General features: G+C 42.5%; 2 protein-coding genes across 2 annotated transcripts in view; one reads left to right on the top strand and one right to left on the bottom strand.

Annotated features, from left to right (window-relative positions):
- LOC118425267 (glutathione hydrolase 1 proenzyme-like) overlaps nt 1–7,660 on the top strand; it is a 13,117-nt gene extending 5,457 nt beyond the window's left edge. The window contains exons 6-11 of the mRNA XM_035834059.1: nt 442–578; nt 1,944–2,131; nt 2,624–2,733; nt 3,560–3,690; nt 4,737–4,865; nt 6,340–7,660. Of these exons, the coding sequence (XP_035689952.1) occupies nt 442–578; nt 1,944–2,131; nt 2,624–2,733; nt 3,560–3,690; nt 4,737–4,865; nt 6,340–6,513 (869 nt within the window). The 3' untranslated portion in view covers nt 6,514–7,660. The remainder of the gene's footprint in view (nt 1–441; nt 579–1,943; nt 2,132–2,623; nt 2,734–3,559; nt 3,691–4,736; nt 4,866–6,339) is intronic.
- A 670-nt stretch (nt 7,661–8,330) lies between these two features.
- LOC118425359 (glutathione hydrolase 1 proenzyme-like) lies at nt 8,331–16,324 on the bottom strand. The gene is made up of 11 exons (XM_035834167.1): nt 16,116–16,324; nt 15,198–15,415; nt 13,833–14,028; nt 13,421–13,581; nt 13,135–13,284; nt 12,489–12,625; nt 11,760–11,947; nt 10,912–11,024; nt 10,124–10,254; nt 9,058–9,186; nt 8,331–8,498 (listed from the first exon to the last, which is right to left on the bottom strand). Exons 1-11 carry the CDS (start codon nt 16,322–16,324, stop codon nt 8,331–8,333), a joined length of 1,800 nt encoding a protein of 599 aa, XP_035690060.1.
- Between the last annotated feature and the right edge of the window lie 1,054 nt (nt 16,325–17,378).

The raw sequence follows: 17,378 nt of genomic DNA on the forward strand, positions 1-17,378 counted from the left end.
AGGCGAGACCCAGAAATCCAGTTAGAAGCTCTGAGGAAGATGTCTGACAGACCTCGAAACGTCAGCAAGTAAGTCCAATTTTGGTTGTGCACAAGAATTCTCATATATCCTATATTCTACCAACCTGATGAAATTATTTTCGGGAATATCTACATGTATATTTGTGTATACAGGTAGACAGTATACTGTCAATGGATAGACGGACAGATAGATAAACTGATGGATAAGAACCTACAGGTAGATTCCAAATAACCAACAAGCTCTGTTTAAACTAGAGTTAAATATTAGCACTAGCAAATATATACAGGTTTGCGTTAGTGTGTATGCCATGTAGGGTGGAAAATGGCGGCGCCCATACATACCAAGAAAAACAGATGAGGTTCTGCTATCGCAAACCTGTAATATTGCCCGGTACTTATATGTACGCCATGTCATACGTAGGTTATGGACTGAATTCTTCGGCCATAGACGGTGTGCAAAACCAGGTCCTGACGTACCACAGGATGTTGGAGGCTTACAAGTTTAGTACCGGTCAAGAAACGGCGCTGGGAGATCCCAACTTCGTAAACGTGGAGGAGGTAAGAGGAGCGTTTTTGAACGACATCGTTTGAAGACAGCAATTATTAGCCTATGTTTTTATACCCATGATCAAAGTATCCATCAGAGAATTTTCTGGCAAGTTTATAACAGGAGTTATGCAGAAACGCAGAAACTTTCGTGGTGGATTAATGAATAAATGAATGAATGAAGACCTTTATTGTACATTCATACCCACTGGGTTTAGTACAGGTCACAACAAATGATACAACATGATATAATGATACAATGAATCTACACTACTCAAGGATCGTATTCTACTGCGTACATTCGGCTTCTTCTCGTTTCTTTGTGATATTGAAAATGTAAGAACAGATATGCTTTATAAGTAAAGGCTTGTCTAGATTCATAAGGAATATAAATTTGTCTATATTACTTAGTTGTATGAAGTGGGGGAACATGGATTCTATTAGTCTGTAGAGTTCAGCTCTCTCTTTCTTGTACAAACTACATTCTACTACAAAATGATGTTCGTCTTCTAACTTATCTAGATTGCAGTATCTACATATTCGTTGTTCTAGAGGAGTGCGGTTATGTCTTCCGGTTTCGATGTGTAATTTGTGGCAACTGACTCGTAGTTTTGTGACGGCCGTCCTGTGCCGAATATTGTCAATATCCAGGTATTGTTCCACATTATAAGTGGACTTGAACAGTCTGTAAGACCTCAATTTGTTTTTAGCGGATCCACCTTTGTTGTCATTGTGTATCTCTCTTAGAATAGTTTGAAAATAAATGTCTTTCAGACGCTGATTGATAGAATTGATAATTTGAGACGAATTTGTATTGTGCTGTAGAGGACAATGCCATACATAACCATAGCCGCATTCCTCCAGTGACTGGCGAACTCCTGACGCCCAACACTTGGCTCCAGCCTTGTCTAAATCTATCTGGCAAGAAAGAGCGTCTGACTGGAAACTGTCTGCTGGTACTTTCTATGTTCGCAGTTTTCGCGGTGGCTGTTTCACCGCGAACTTAAAACCGCCACGAACAATTTTCCGTGGCAGTAAGAGACTACAATGTATGGTGTTACCGCGAACTTAAAAAGACCGCGAAAATTCCTCTTTCCCACTACCGTGAAATTAAATCCCCGCGAACTTAAGTGCATTTACAGTATTTGCTAACAGACACGATTTCATGAAAACCAAGTTCAAATTTGTATCATCAGGACTAAAGGCACATTTTCATAATTCAGTTAATGCACCAAATGACGACCCATAGTCTTGGGTAAAGGAAATGGAAGACACTTATAGTCACCGGGGCCACCCGATGATGATAAAAATACGATAATGAAGCTTGGGCAGTTGTCGTTTACCGCATAATCGATTGGTAATCTTTTGCCCTGTTAGCTCACGAAGAGGATGGTATCGAAAGATTTCGCGGACGAACTCCGCCGTAAGATCGACGACACCCGGACGTTCGACAGCTCCTACTATGGCCTGGACGTGCCCAGTCCGGACATCCGCGGGACTTCTCATGTGTCGGTGTTGGGGCCGAACGGAGATGCCGTGGCCCTCACCAGTTCTATCGGAACGTAGTACGTTTGGTTTATTTAGATCTTCATAAGTGAAATTCACTAGTCTTCCTGGAGTCCACTGTCTGTTAGACAAAATAACAAATTTCCTAACAAATATGGAAGCATTGACGATCATCGAAAACAAAGACTTACCGTGGTTTCGAATGTCCTTCACCAAATTAGTACGTATTTCACCCTGCCTAAATTACGTTTTAGCAACCCACCATTCAACGTTAATGCCTCTTCGACAGACATGTAAGTTTAAACATTCCTGTGTAAGATGTTAAAACTAAATTATCTAACATTGCATTTTGTTAACTTATTACTGAAAGGATCACCCTTGTTATCGTCTAATTTATGCCTTTCATGAAGCCTTTCCCAAGGGCACAACACTCGGGACACATCAGCGGCTTTGAACCCTGGACCCCTGCCAGCTGGGGTTTGAGCCAAACACCTTACCGATTGCGCCACATGATGCCACAGCTTCTAACTTCTGTACAAATCTTCTTGCAGTTTCGGTGCGACATTCCGATCCCCGTCTACTGGCATCATCCTCAACAACCGCATGATTCTCTTCACACTGAAGGGGGAAAACCTGACTCGGGTATATTCTCGAAATCCAGGTATTCAAAAAGTTTGATTTGATGTTAGACACAACCAGTTAACAGCCTGTAGGCGTTAAGCATAGCAGTTTTGTACAGTAAGAACAACTTTTGTAAGACCAGACTGCACGGTTGAATACACACACGCTGACATGGATCCCTATCCTGTTAGAAGCGTGGCTCTTGGGATCTCTAGCCCCACACGAGAGGACACCGCTAACCGAAGCTACTCGGAACTGTGCTCCGATGGCGTTCCGAACTCATGCCGACTGATCATGAGAAAGATGAACTGGGGCTTTGTAATGCGCATATGCTAGTTACCTTGATACTGCATCCAGGAGAGAAGGCTTCAGCCTGTTGTGCACTGATCGTCGCTCTTCATTTGACGCACTTTCGACACTTGTAGTATCTGTCTAGCCTAAACTTAAACTGATTGACACTATCAGCTGTAACTACTGTATCTGGTAAATCGTTCCAGTTAGAGACGGTTCTAACGCTAAAAGCTTGACTTCTCAATCTAGTCTTAGCCAGGGGGACTTGTATTTTAAAACTATGCCCTCTGGTAACTGACTGTTCCACTGGAGTAAAGAAGCTGCGTAGCTTAAGTCCCTGAAGTCTAGAACTGTCAGGAAGTTCTCTTAGAGTTCTAACTTACTTCAAAGGATACGGACCATTGCCTGTACACAGTGATTTTAATTTTTTTTTTCAGACCATGGTTGATATATGTCCAGGTGTGTTTGTGTATGTCTCGGTCGGGATCATCAACTTTGACATGTTACCCACAATGCATCACACTGCGTATGCGCAATGCAAACATTGACCCAGCTTGTATCACCCCCCTCCCCAGGAGAACGCGTGCATCCTGGGAAGCGTAGCAAGACGGCCCAGAGTCCCACAGTCGTGTTGGACCGACATGGTGACGTCATACTGGTGATCGGCGCCTCGGGAGGAAAGAAAATCGCATCAGTATTGATTGATGTAACTATTCTTCTAACTTAATTGAATACTAGCGGTCTGTTTTACACAACCTCTCCGTTAAGTACCGAAAGTCTTGCCAAACACTTTCACTTGATTTATTTTACCAGGAACATACAACTCATGTCAGACTAGACCTACTTTTCAGGCAATCCTGGGCATACATAGAAACAACACAATAAAAAAAAAGATAAAGGCATATTTTGATAACAACATAGCTGTAAAAATAGCATTACTAAGCAATTGGGTATATGTCAATTGGCGCTGAAATGTCCTGAACTTCATCAGGCTACGTGATTGAAGAGGCAGCTTGTTCCACAGCTGCACGCCGTAGTACTGCAGACTGCCACCAAATGACGTCACTCTGGCCACTGAAGCATGTGGGGGTCATACTCTCGTAACCTTGTAGTCGCTGCACGTGTTTTGTCCCTTGGGGTCGGGGTGACATCTATCGGAATACTATATACATATACGATGGTGCCATTCCCCGGACTGACTTGAAAACAGCCCATGAAGTGACAGTCGGGACCCCCTTTTTCCCAACTAGGACCTAGGCTAAGGCTCTGATACAGGGTTAGGACAGATTCCCACAAGGCGTCTTTGACAGAGCCATCAACGTTAAAAGCTGAACCAGCCACTTCCCCTTTATTTCTCCATTATCCCCACTCTAGTGGGTATTTGGTCAGCAATATACAAGGAGTGTGCTAATAAAAATTATTGCCATGGCGACGGTCCTATTGTTGATAAGTTTAAATGATTGTTGGCGTTGGTGTTGGCATCTCCGAAGCTATCTGCATTCCAAACATCATGATGATCCGTCAAACCCTTCCCCGCCAGTCACCAGTTATTCCCCTCCAAAGGGATAATGCTACTAGCCTGACGTGGAAAAATTCCAGAAAAACCTATCGAATTTGGGGAATTTTTGTCAACAAACGCACTGTTGGGCTAGCCCCTGGGGCGTCGCCAAAAACATGTTCTTCATTATTTTTCTCTGAAATCGCAACGGTCAAATGTGAAGCTAATCTGCGCTATTTCACATCTACACACAGGCAATTGTTCACCATCTACTATTCGGAATGAACATCTCCTCTGCCATAGAGAAGCCACGTCTTCACGTGGGGGTGATTAATGGCGTCTGCACGCTGCAGGACGAGAGGCATTATCCGTTCAAGCCAGAGGTTGGTCTTTGAAGAGTTTCATCAGTCACGTATATTCACAGTTACTATCAATTTTTCTTCAAACAGTGACTTATTAAAGGCAGAGAACATACCTCCGAATTTTCGATGCCTACCAGCACATCTTGGACGCGGAGAATGGTCTAGTCTCGATCTCGCGAGAGAATATGAGACTAGACCATTCTCCGCGTCCAAAATGTGACATCGAAAATTTGGAGGTATGTTCTCTGCCTTTAATCAGTCACTGTTAGAAGAAACATTGATGGTAACAGAGGTTGGTCCGATATCCTTTCTCACGTATTTCGACGTGGGGGGGGGGGCACTTTTTAAAAAAGAAGGCAGTTATATGTACAATACGCGAAGACAATCTATTGAAATGTGAAACGTTGGTCCATTTCTAAATGCTGGCCCCTTGTAGATGCTACCTTAGCTTTTTAGTTATGAACTTTGTTGAATATCTATTAAGCAGTTGTATCACATGCGTTTCTTAATCGTATCTATTAATACTGTACAAATTATGATTATTATGCTGTGCTATTCAGCCCTTAGGCCGCAAGACTGCTTTTATTCTGTGATATTCGTTTTTATATTGTGGAACAACAAACCATTCCACTACTATAGGACTACCTTTACCTTCCATGTTCACTAATTAGTTAACAAGTAGTAGTCATAGTAGAGATTGCGATTCAGGACAATCGCTCATTGTCTTAGGACAGATCGCGATCGGAGTTGGACTTGGTCTAGGACAGGCTGCGATCGAGATATGTCCTAGGACAATTTTCTATTCTACTAGTACAGATTGCAATCGGAAGCTGTCCTAGGACAAATTAATGATGCTAACATGAAGGAAACAGACTGCGATCTGTCCTAGGACATTCGGTGACTCTACTAGTACAGATTGCAATCAGGATCTGTCCTAGGACAAACTTCATTTCAAAGTTATGAAATGATTTGGTACACGTCTGACTGGTGAAATGTACTGAATAAGTGTGAAACTATGATAAATATATTGAAACTGTGATTGATATATTGACATCTATTTGATCACTTTACAGCTGTTATTGTTCTTTCAAATTCATCCTTGGTCGGAAGTCCTCCTAGGAGATGGAAACTCCGAACAACAAAGCCAACGGTTTCGCCATACCCTCCATATGTATATGGAGAATCTCAATAAAAAAAAATAAAAAATAAAAATTTGTGAAATGCTTCAGTATACTATATATACTGAAACTATTGAAATGTACTGAATACCTCAAAATCTGCATACTGACACATTGTTTGATCACAATTTAGTATCTTTCACATATCATTAGACAGATCCCGATTGCAGTCTGTCCTAGGACAAACTCTGATCGTGATCTGTCCTAGGGGAATCGGCGATTGTCCCGAATCGCAATCTCTACTGTGACATATACAAATATATATTAGTTTGCCCTAACCGGATACTCAAAGCTGCGTTTTATTTCAATGTCGCCAGGCGGTGCTGCATCAATTGGTGAAGATGCATGGCAAAACAGCTCCGGAGTTGCACCAGGCCATAGTGCAGGCGGTGGCTCGGGAGGACTCGGCAATCTCCGGCTCCGCTCGGGAGGACTCGGCAATCTTCGCTCACTCCGACTCCAGGAAGGGCGGCTTCCCGGCGGGATTCTAGTGTTACCAGTGAAAGTGGATCTGCGGGTTTTCATCTTGAGCGACCCGGGCCTACGGTAGCATAAGATAATATTAAAAGATGCCAGAGGAGTGTGTTTGGCTAGTGGGCACTTTGTCCCAGATAAAGACGTAAGTCGCGAATATAATCATTAACATTACGGATATTCGTGTAGCTGTTAATATGGCTACAGGAAAGGGCAGCAACACCATTGTTGAATAAAAATTTTCCTCCCTCTTTCACTCCTAGACCGGCTTCCCTCCACTGGCAGCTTTTGATACTATCTCATGCTACCGTAGGATCTGCTTGGAGATTTGTTTCTTCAGTATAAACTATCATCTGAGTTGCATTTATTGTTCTAAACATTAAGTAGCAATGTTTAGTTGAAAATGTGCAGCAAACAATAAAATCATGAAAGGTGCTGTGTATGCAATGCTTGGTTGACATAACACAACAAGTTTCAGTTGTTCATTTTGTATTGTATATGTATGTGGTCACAATATCATCCAGTTAGCTGCCTAGCGTCCACATTGTATTGTACCTGTCACAATTCGAATAAAGTCAAAGTTTAGGGTGTTTGCAAAGTTAAGTAGGCCTGAGGGATCTTTATATAGACATTTGGAAAAAAATAAAGGATGTATAGAGACTGATAATATGATAGGAAGCAATAGGCGATGTGAAAGACCATGCACGACTATATGTGACTATTCTACACCGGATATTCATCAAGTTAGTTCGCCGGACTCACCCTCAAAGAAACCAATCGAGACTGAAACACTGCTCTGAGGATTGCAGACTTGATTGTTGCAATATATGACAATGAAAACTGTAGGTCAAACTTTGTTTCCGCTTCAACTGTTAAAAGTAAGACTTTGGAGAGATAAACAAAATTATCAGGAACACTTAAATTCACGTTGCAGCTCGTCTTTAATAACCTTCGCCCGGAAGCGTAGACCTGTCTGTCATCAGTTAAATGATAATTCATAGACGTGTTTATGAACCTTTAACATTAGCCATTCCAAACGAGTCATGGACTGACGCTACTATGATTCTGTATACAATAAAATCGCTGCACACCACTCTGCTGCCATGTTGCCTGTCTTGTACATTAATACATTAAGGATTACACATTAAAACTATCGTTAAAACATGAGTGATTCCTTGGGTCATTTCATTCATAATGCTTCTTATATTTATAACGCGTAGATGGTGAATAATAATGGTGGTGAAATGGTTTAATTGAGAAGGCTTACTTCCACAATCCAACAATGGCAACCAGCCAACTTAACAACATGGATGTTAAAATCAACAAACCACTGGATACAATATAATTACGACTATCAAACCATTGCATGTCAAAGGGATGGCGCGTTTACGCGAGAAGTAATCGACAAAACACAAGGTTAAGACGGTCCAAATGGATCATTTAACATGTTTGATCATACACAATTCTGTTGTTTTACTTTGAATATATGTTAATCATTTCCGCTAATTCAATGAGAGGTGTAAATGTATATGTATGTGTGAATTCTATGAGAAGTGTAAATGTATATGTATGTGTGAATTCTATGAGAAGTGTAAATGTATATGTATGTGTGAATTCTATGAGAAGTGTAAATGTATATGTATGTGTGAATTCTATGAGAAGTGTAAATGTATATGTATGTGTGAATTCTATTGTCTACAATTTCAACAGATCTAAATCTAAAATTCAGTTTTTCTCGACTGGCGACGCTAGAATCCCGCCGGGAATCCGCTAAGCTGCCTGGGTTTGGCATGTATTGCATTGTCTACAATTTCAACAGATCTAAATCTAAAATTCAGTTTTTCTCGACTGCCGAGTCCTCCCGAGCAGAGCCGGAGATTGCCGAGTCCTCCCGAGCGGAGCCGGAGATTGCCAAGTCCTCCCGAGCCACAGCCTGTACCATGGCCTGGTGCCACTCCGGGACTGCTTTTCCGTACATCTTCTCGAGCTCATGCAACACCTCCTGGCGACATTGACACAAAACGCAGCCTTAAGTAAGCGTCTAGAAATATTCTGCAAGCAGAAGCTGTGTCAGGGAAACAGTCATGGCTGAGGTAGTTTACGGATCCCTTGTGACGAGTGGGAGTGGTATAAATTCTCGGCCACATCTTATTGGAACTGTACGTATTTTGGAAGGGGTCGCAAAATGGAGGTACAATGTTCTCTCACTCACTCACTCTAGGAGGCGTAAGGAGTGTTCGAGGAAGTGTATTAAAAAGGAGTGTACAACAACCTCATTACTCAGGCGGGCACCTACTGGCTGATAATGATACAACAGTGTACAAACTATCATGGAAGCTCATCTGTGTTGGTGATAATCACAATACAGTGCCAAACTTCCTTCCAACACAAAGGTACACACGGATCAAATTTTCAGCAACCACTGTCGCCTTGTTAGGATCAGTATTTCTTTAGGATCTATTTCTTAAAAAAGTAAACTCGCTACAGTTATAGACAAGTGAAAGTATGAACATATTTTCCCGTTGTACAAATTTGAGAGAAAGAAAATATAAGAGGCCGACCTCCGGTTTAAACGGATTTCTTCTCTCATAGTTCAGCTCGCCCACATCTTGGGTGACCGCCAGGTGAAGACGTGGCTTCTCTATGGCAGAGGAGATGTTCATTCCCAGCAGCAGGTGGTGGAAAAGAGCCTGTGTGGAATCATTTGGCATCAATTATTCATTTGTGCCGTTGTGTGTGGCGTAACTGGTTAGGTGTTAGGCTCGGAACCTAGAGGTCCCGAGTTCGATACCCGCCGTGCCCCCGACGTTTTGCCCTTGGGGAAAGGTACTTTACAAGGGCAAAACGTTCCATTCTTCACCCAGGTGTAAAAATAGGTACAGAACTTTGGTTGGGGAGGTAAGATAATACTTTTACCTTCTGTCTGTACTTTGTATGTGGCCCTGTTACTAAGACTGTTACTAAGTTACTAAAACTTGAGTGCAGTGCCACATTGTCTTCGTGTGTCCAAAAGCAAACTAAGAATAATCATTTAGTTTAGACAGTGCATTAGATGGTATTCAATGGTAGGTTTGAACGGTATTCAACGTCCTTTTCTGGTCATTTTCTAACCGACATCTTTCATTCTTCATCCCAAGAGGAAAATGAAGAGGGGTACAAAATCATGAAAGCCACGTTTGGGGTAGTGTTCTCGCCACAAAAGCGCCACCTGTATCGGCTACATATAGTGGCGAGAAGCAGAACTCCAGTTAGAAGCTCTGAGGAAGATGTCTGACAGACATCGAAACGTCAGCAGGTGAGAATAACTGGTTGTGTAAAAGAAAACTCCTATGTCCGATGTTGGAGACTGTTTAAGAATCCATAGTCACAAAAATACATTATTTTTTGAGTTCCTATCGGGATCATTTTGACATTGATAAAAAGAAAACATTAAGAAAGGTGTCCGGAGTTCTATTCACAGATGAGCTCCTGTTGGTTTGAAGTTGCACAGTGACAACGAATCCTGAGCTACTTTGAACCCCAAATCTGTCTCCTAGTTTAGAGATGAGGGAACTGAAGGACTCAATGCAGGGGATGGTAAATCAGATGAACACCATAAAGAGTCATTCAACAGACAGAAAGAGTTACGTCTGTCAACCCCGTCATGAGTTTATATCCTCCCGAGCCGCCGATCACCAGCCTGACGTCACCGCTACTGTTCAGAACGACGGTCGGACTCATCAGCGTTTTCCCGCGCTTCCCCGGCTGAACGGCGTACCCTGGGAACCAATGAAATTTTACATTCAGTTTACTTTCAGTTCTTCTCATGTATACTTGTACACTTATATTGGCTTATGTTATTTGATTGCTTTGTAATTTTAAATGGACTCCAGGAAGAATAGATTTTGCGTTTGTAAAGTCTAATGGTGATCGAAATAAACAAACAATGAAATCAGCTGCTATGAATAGTTCATAATGTTCGTGAATGACTGCACAAGAAGTGGTCAAGCACCAGAGTTATCAAATCAGAACAGAAGTGTTCAGCAGGTGTTCGGCTAACGTCACATTTCCACAAATGGCTCGACCGGGCAGTTTTGGGAAACTAAAAGTAATTTTTTCGTTTCCGCAAACAGCCCGCCCGTCCCATGGCCAGGGTAGGAAATGTGACGTAGGCCTTAACAGGCTTGTCTGCAGGGTGAGCGTTATATTTCAACAATATTCTACAGGCTCTGCTCTTTATTATTTGAAGCTTTCGAACGCTTGCATCAGACATGTTGGTAATTATAATTTTAAGAGCACAGTAAACAGTATTGTGCCACTGACAAGACCGGTGCAAACAGAAGTTTGGTGCACATGTATTGATTAAGAAGTGCGTTTTGTTTTGTCGAAATGTTGTTGCTGATTGTGGTAGTTGTTTTCATCGAATGTTCCAGTACCTGGACTCTTTGAAGATATTCGTGTGCTGCCGTTTTCCCCACGCAGTGTGTAGAGCTCCATGTGGTTGTTGAGGATGATGCCAGTAGACAGAGATCGGAACCTCGCACCGAAGCTGCAGGCAGATATGGATGAACGAATGAATGAATGAATAAATAAATAAATAAATGAATTCATGAATAAATGAATGATACGAATGAATTAATGAATAAATGAATGGATTGACGAACGAATGGATGAACGGATGAATGAGTGAATGAACGAGTGAATGACTGAATGAACGAGTGAATGAGTGAATGAATCAACTTTATTGCTCGACAGTTATACATGATATGTATGTATTGCGACAATGAAACCAATAAAACAATACTTCTGTCTAGTCTATTCTAAAAAATTATGACGACAGGAATATGGTGTATTTTGCATATTGCGTAAGACTCATATTTCAGGGTTCACATTTCCAAACCAGGGTCTGGCCGGGCACTTTGTGGGAACGAAAAGTATGATATACGACTGAATGACAACAATACTAACTAACGTCCGCTCGAACTGGTGACGACCACGGCATCACCTTGGGGCACCAACATGTGCCGGGAGGGAGGATAGGCGCTTCATATAAGCTAGGAGCACAACCCAAAGTACGTGCTTCTTGTCCGTGCTAGAAGCGTGATTTAGTCCGAGCAAATACTTACTAACGTCCGATAGAACTGGTGACGACCACGGCATCACCTTGGGGCACCAACATGTGCCGGGAGGGAGGATAGGCGCTTCATATAAGCTAGGAGCACAACCCGCCGTACGTGCTTTTTGTCCGTGCTAAAAGCGTGATTTAGTCCGAGCAAATACTTACTAACGTCCGATAGAACTGGTGACGGCCACGGCATCTCCGTTCGGCCCCAACACGGACACATGAGAAGTCCCACTGATGTCCTGACTGGGCACATCCAAGCCGTAGTAGGAGCTGTCGAACGTCCGGGTGTCGTCGATCTTACGGCGGAGTTCGTCCGCGAAATCTTTCGATACCATCCTCTTCGTGAGCTAACAGCAGATAAAAGAAAAAAATCCTCTTCGTGAGCTAACAGCAGATAAAAGAAAAAAATCCTCTTCGTGAGCTAACAGCATTAACAAGAAAAAAGTCTTTAAGAATAACTGCTAAAAGCAAATGTTTACGAATACTATGCAATCAACGAAAATCGCTTCATGAATTGCATACGCAGTGTCATCGAGCCAAAACGTGCCTTATATTGCCTAAGGCCTCATGTAACGTTAGAACTTAGATGTACAAAGTTTTCGGCGCAGCTTTTGAACGTGGAAGAAGAAGGTCCATTTCTACTGTGAGCAGTTCTTTCTAAGTTACAGTCTAATAGCTGGGCTGACATTAAAAACAAAAAAGATGATGGTTAACTGTTTTGCTAATCCTTACAAAATTGTGATAAATCTCAGTGCAAGATAAACAGAAAAGTGCGAAAAACATTGTTGCCTAACCAAAAAAATAGACCTGATGCGTACATCTTATGTACAATTAGCCTTAACTTTACAGTTGTGTCCAGAAGATGTGTTTGCTACCCGCGGTTCTTACCTTTTCAACGTTTACGAAGTTGGGGTCTCCCAGCTCCATCCAATGTGCGAAACCGAACTTGTAAGCCTCCAGCATCCTGTGGTACGTCAGAACCTGGTTCTGCACACCTTCCCTTGCTGAAGAGTTCAGCCCATAACCTGAGTATGACAAGGTGTACTTAGGCGTTAGGTCCATACTTTGTTTGACCAGAGCTTGTTGATTGGTTGGCATCTATTTGTATCTACCGATCTGTCTGTCTATCATTCAATCTATTTTCTATCTACCCATCTATCTATCCATCTACCTGTTTCTATGTATCTATCTATTACCTAGCTATCAACCTATCTATATCTATCTGTCCATCTACGTATACGTTTCAACGTATAATTCAGTAAATTTGCGAATAGTTTGCCTATCTAATAGTATCTAGCCTATCTATGCGGCTATCTAGACATATGGCTACGTTTCTATTTGCGTAGACAAATCTCTCTCTAGAGAGACAGAAAGAGGAGGGAGACAGACAGAAACAGAGAAAGATTTCTATTAGTAGATAACGTTATATGCAAAATGAATCAATGGTGACTAGTTTATAAACGCGTATGTATTGTAAAATAAACCTACAATGTATTCATCATTCCGAAGCGAAAAATCACTCGTACCATCTCACCTGCTAAGATATTGAGAATAAGACTTAAGACAGCTCCTCCTGAGGGAGGTGGTGACGTCAGCAGAACCCTTCCATCCGGAAGTGACGTGTTCAGAGGCGTCGTTACTTCCGCCCGGTAGTCCAACAGGTCTTGCTCAGTAATGATGCCGCCTGCAATTTCATGAACATACCCATATTTTATACTAGACAAATAGCATTAAAGTTTCTGCTGTATATATGGGACAGATAATCATATCTTGAAAGTGTAATAATCAGAAATTAATACAATCGATAAAAAATGACTTACCGTGGTTGTGAATGTCCTTTACCAAATTCTTGGCAATCTCGCCTGTGTAGAAGGCATCTGCACCACCATTGGCAACCGCAAGGAGCGTCTTGGCAAGTTGTGGTCTTCTGACGGTCGTGTTTTCACGCAGCATGGTCCCGTGCTCGTCACAGAACACGTCACTGGAGAAGAAGACCCACAGGCGGTTATCAATACAACTCAGAACAACTGAGGAATTGAAAAAATAGGAATAAAGACAACAGAACGTTGCAAGACATTAACATGTCTTCACTGAACCTTAGCGTGAAAGTCCATGACATTGTGAAAAAAAAAACTAAATTTTAAAATCTAAAACTAGAAGCTGGATAAGTCCCAGCTTTTTCTGTGCTGGTCATATAAAATTTAAGTCCTCACAGAGTGAAATATAACTTACCAGAGGCCGTATTTTCTGTCCAGGATGTCAGCTTCCTTCACTCTCATGGCTATGGCGAGATGCTTCCCTATGCAGGTCCCCTCCTCTGCCAGCTGTATAGCCGGTAGGAACAAGTCTCTCCACGGCAGCTTCCCGTACCTCTGGTGCGCCTCCCACAGCCCGCGGACCTGGCCCGGTACTGCCACTGATATGCCACCTGTGTGGTAGTAATGTATTGTCAGGTATATAACGGTTGTTACAATTAGAATTGTAAATGCTTTACGTTTCTGACCGCATCTGAACTATGTAGCAGTGACATCTGTCCTGCAGTACAATGTGAACCAGTCAGAATTGCCCTGAAGAAGGTGGCAGACGGTCACCGAATCGTTGGTGTGGCTATGCCCAGAGTTATGTAAAAAGAGACCCTTTATTCAATGGTGTACCGACCTTGTGAACTTATACACGAATGTAATGTTTTGTCTCTTTTCTTTGATATGATAAACTGATGGCATGAATCTCTCAGATATGTATTTTATTTGTCTTGTTTATACTTCTGTTGAGGAGGCTAAAGGTATGTTTTCATGTAAAGCACTAGCCCTGTGTGGGGAGGGCTACCGAAGTACCTCTCCGACATGTTGGAAAAAGTTCAGAGGCGATGTCTGAGACTGATCGGAATTCCTGCGGACTCTTTGCCTTCACTGTCCAGTAGACGTGACCTTGCTACGCTCAGTACTTTGCGCAACACACTCCAGGACAGTAGTTCTCCTCTGAACGAGTTCATTGCCCCACCTCAGAACAATTCCTATAGCCTCCGTCGCGAAGGACGCTACCGGGCACTGACAAAGAGTAAGACTAAGAGACATGAACTCTCCTTTGTTCCTAGAGCAATAAAATTGCTCTATCAAGATGGCGACTCTGTGGCGATCGGTCACTAGTACTGCGTCTGTACAGAATATACATGCAGTTACTTTTTCCTTGTAAATGTTACGTACGTTATTGTTTGCTGACATAGTTGTGTCCACTTTTGTCTCTCCGCCACTGCTATATTTAATCCAGTGCCAACGTCTAGGTTTTTAAACAAAATGTGATTATGCATGTTTGTAAATTGTATTGACTTTTAAGGATTTTACGGAATGTAATTCGTGGCACATTTCATGTGGCAGTTATAATGTCATTTGCCATGCCAAGAACCAATAAATCTGAATCTGAATCTAGTTAGCAAAGCGTGCAGTACCATAATGGACTACTTGCCGGCGCTTCAGCACTACTGAGATGCTTACAATACACGTATTAACAATATTTTTCTTAATTGTCCAGGATCTACAATTTTTTTACTCGCCCACTATTGATAAGCAGTGATAGAACTGAATTAACAATGTAACGTACCCATTGTAGCCAGATCTGGGTTCTCTGCAAACATGTCTTCCGAGGATGCCAAAGGGGCTGTTTCAAGCGCATTGATGACTTGTGACGTGCCGGTATCTTTGGTGTACACGGTCATCACAAACCCCCCGCCGAGCCCCAGAGATTGAGGATGCACGACACCCAGACACAGGATGGTAGCAATGGCGGCATCCACGGCCGAACCGTTCATCAGAGTGTCTCTAAGATATTGAAAAGTTTTACAAGGTTTGAGGACTTGTTTTGAAGTATCCGCATAAAAACTTTGGAAAGACAGGCTCCTTCGTACGGGCAAGGACATTACTAGATGATATATGGTATATTGGTATGGGCCTTTGTTTTGATCCTACATACGCCGTGCACCTAAAGATCCGGAACACGGATAATGCATTAACTGAAATTGGTAAACAGCAAAAAATACAACCGGGTAAAGCTCCCTACAGAGACTTTCTGTACTCCCAAGCTGCAAGCAGAGGTTTGGCTCCCTTTTCAATGTGTTTCAGGAGTTTTTCTCGGGCTTTCTATTTGTGCATCTTTCTTTAGGCCCTAAAACACGTCAAAATAAGAGCTGGAGCCGAACCTCTGCTTACAGAGTAGTCTTTCCCGTCATGGTGAATAGTCCGCACATAATTACACATACAAGAACCGATAAAATCCAAGACTGTCGACATGTCTACAGGCTGAAAACAAAGACATTGCCAGTCAGAGCAGGCAAGTAAAGTGTTGTCATTGGTTTATTGTGTACAATCGTGCTCTCTGAACCCTATCTGTTTCTTCTAGCTGGCCCAAGTAGTCTTCCAGCAGGACCAACGTTCATGTTAGGATACATTTCAAAGGACGTTAAGTAGACACTACAATTATGGCCTGGGGCCCCACGCTGCTCAGTCAACTGTAATGTCATACCTGCCTATCCGTGAACACTGTGCGGAGTCGGAGGCCACCGCGCCGTGCCGATACGGTCCTCCCGCGGCGTCCCTGTCAGACGGCCGGGCGTCATGGCACCTTCCTCCCGCTGGAGCCGGTACATCAGACCGTCTCAGGTAAATGTGGGCAGCATATGCAGCAAGGAAAGCTGCAACAGCGGGGTACAGGTGCTTCGCGATGACTTGCATGCTTGTTTCCTAAAACCGGATAAGCCCTGAACTCTGACTGTCTAATCAATACGAGCCCTTGAGCGAAACGACGGTTGTTAAAACACCACACCCCCTATATATGTATTAGCGTTCACTTGTAACGTGCCAGCATAGTTGGTGTGTATGGCCCGAGCCTTGTGTCCCAGCAAGGACATTATATAACGTCCTTGTTCCCAGGGATTGAGGGTGCAGGTCCGACACAGAAGGGTAGCAATTGCGGGTTACACAGTCAAACTTTCAACTCAGGCCACAGCAAGTAATTTTTCACGTGTAAATTTTATGGATGACATTCTCTACAGACTGCAAAAATAATGAGATAGCGCGAAAATAGAACAAGATGGGTAAAAAAAATAAGATGGCTAAATTTTCAAAATAGACACCATAAACGCCATAAAAAGATTTGAAGTTACAAAACCGTGGCATCACAACTGATAAGGCATCCATTCCTGTATGAAAGAAGTGCTCTAGTGTAATAAAAGTGATATTAGCGCGGTACACTGGTGTCACTTGCCAAGTTGGCAACTACGTTCATGGCTTCAATATTGGTCTCACTTATACAACTATCCAACAAGTTTCACCTTTGCAACTATAGTCATGGCTACCTCCTTAGTATCACTTCTACATGTATAATTATTAGGCTTCAACACAACATGTTTGCCTATTTTGGTCTATCTGATCATCCCCGAAGAGGAAAAAAATCATGTTTTTTTTAGACCAGTAGAAAATCAATAAGCACGCTGATGTCATCCATTGAATTTACTTGCTGTGGCCTTGAGTAACTGTGAGAAAAGAGCTTCATGTGAATCAGGTGGATAAACGTGTCTACAAGCGTCTGCATACTTTTCTAATGACGAATTTCTCCCTTTCAACCTTTGTTTTCTTTGATTTTTTATGGATCAATTCTGTGTATTTTACATTATCCTAAAAGGCATGTCCAAGTTTGGAATGTAGTCTGGTGGGCGAGACAAAAGCAGCAGGTGCGAGCCCTTGGGCTTCGAACCATGACGAGAGGCGTTGTCAACCATTTGAGTGA

The sequence above is a fragment of the Branchiostoma floridae genome, chromosome 11 (assembly GCF_000003815.2).
Source record: "Branchiostoma floridae strain S238N-H82 chromosome 11, Bfl_VNyyK, whole genome shotgun sequence".
Classification (NCBI taxonomy): Eukaryota; Metazoa; Chordata; class Leptocardii; order Amphioxiformes; family Branchiostomatidae; genus Branchiostoma; species Branchiostoma floridae.

Excerpts from the sequence above, each read along its gene's own strand:
- LOC118425359 (XM_035834167.1), bottom strand. The coding sequence starts at position 16,324 with ATGCAAGTCATCGCGAAGCACCTGTACCCCGCTGTTGCAGCTTTCCTT. Across the intron at positions 13,582-13,832 it reads GACAGAAAATACGGCCTCTG|TGACGTGTTCTGTGACGAGC; the intron begins GTAAGTTATATT and ends CTTCTTCTCCAG. Across the intron at positions 8,499-9,057 it reads GAAATCCGTTTAAACCGGAG|GAGGTGTTGCATGAGCTCGA; the intron begins GTCGGCCTCTTA and ends CAATGTCGCCAG.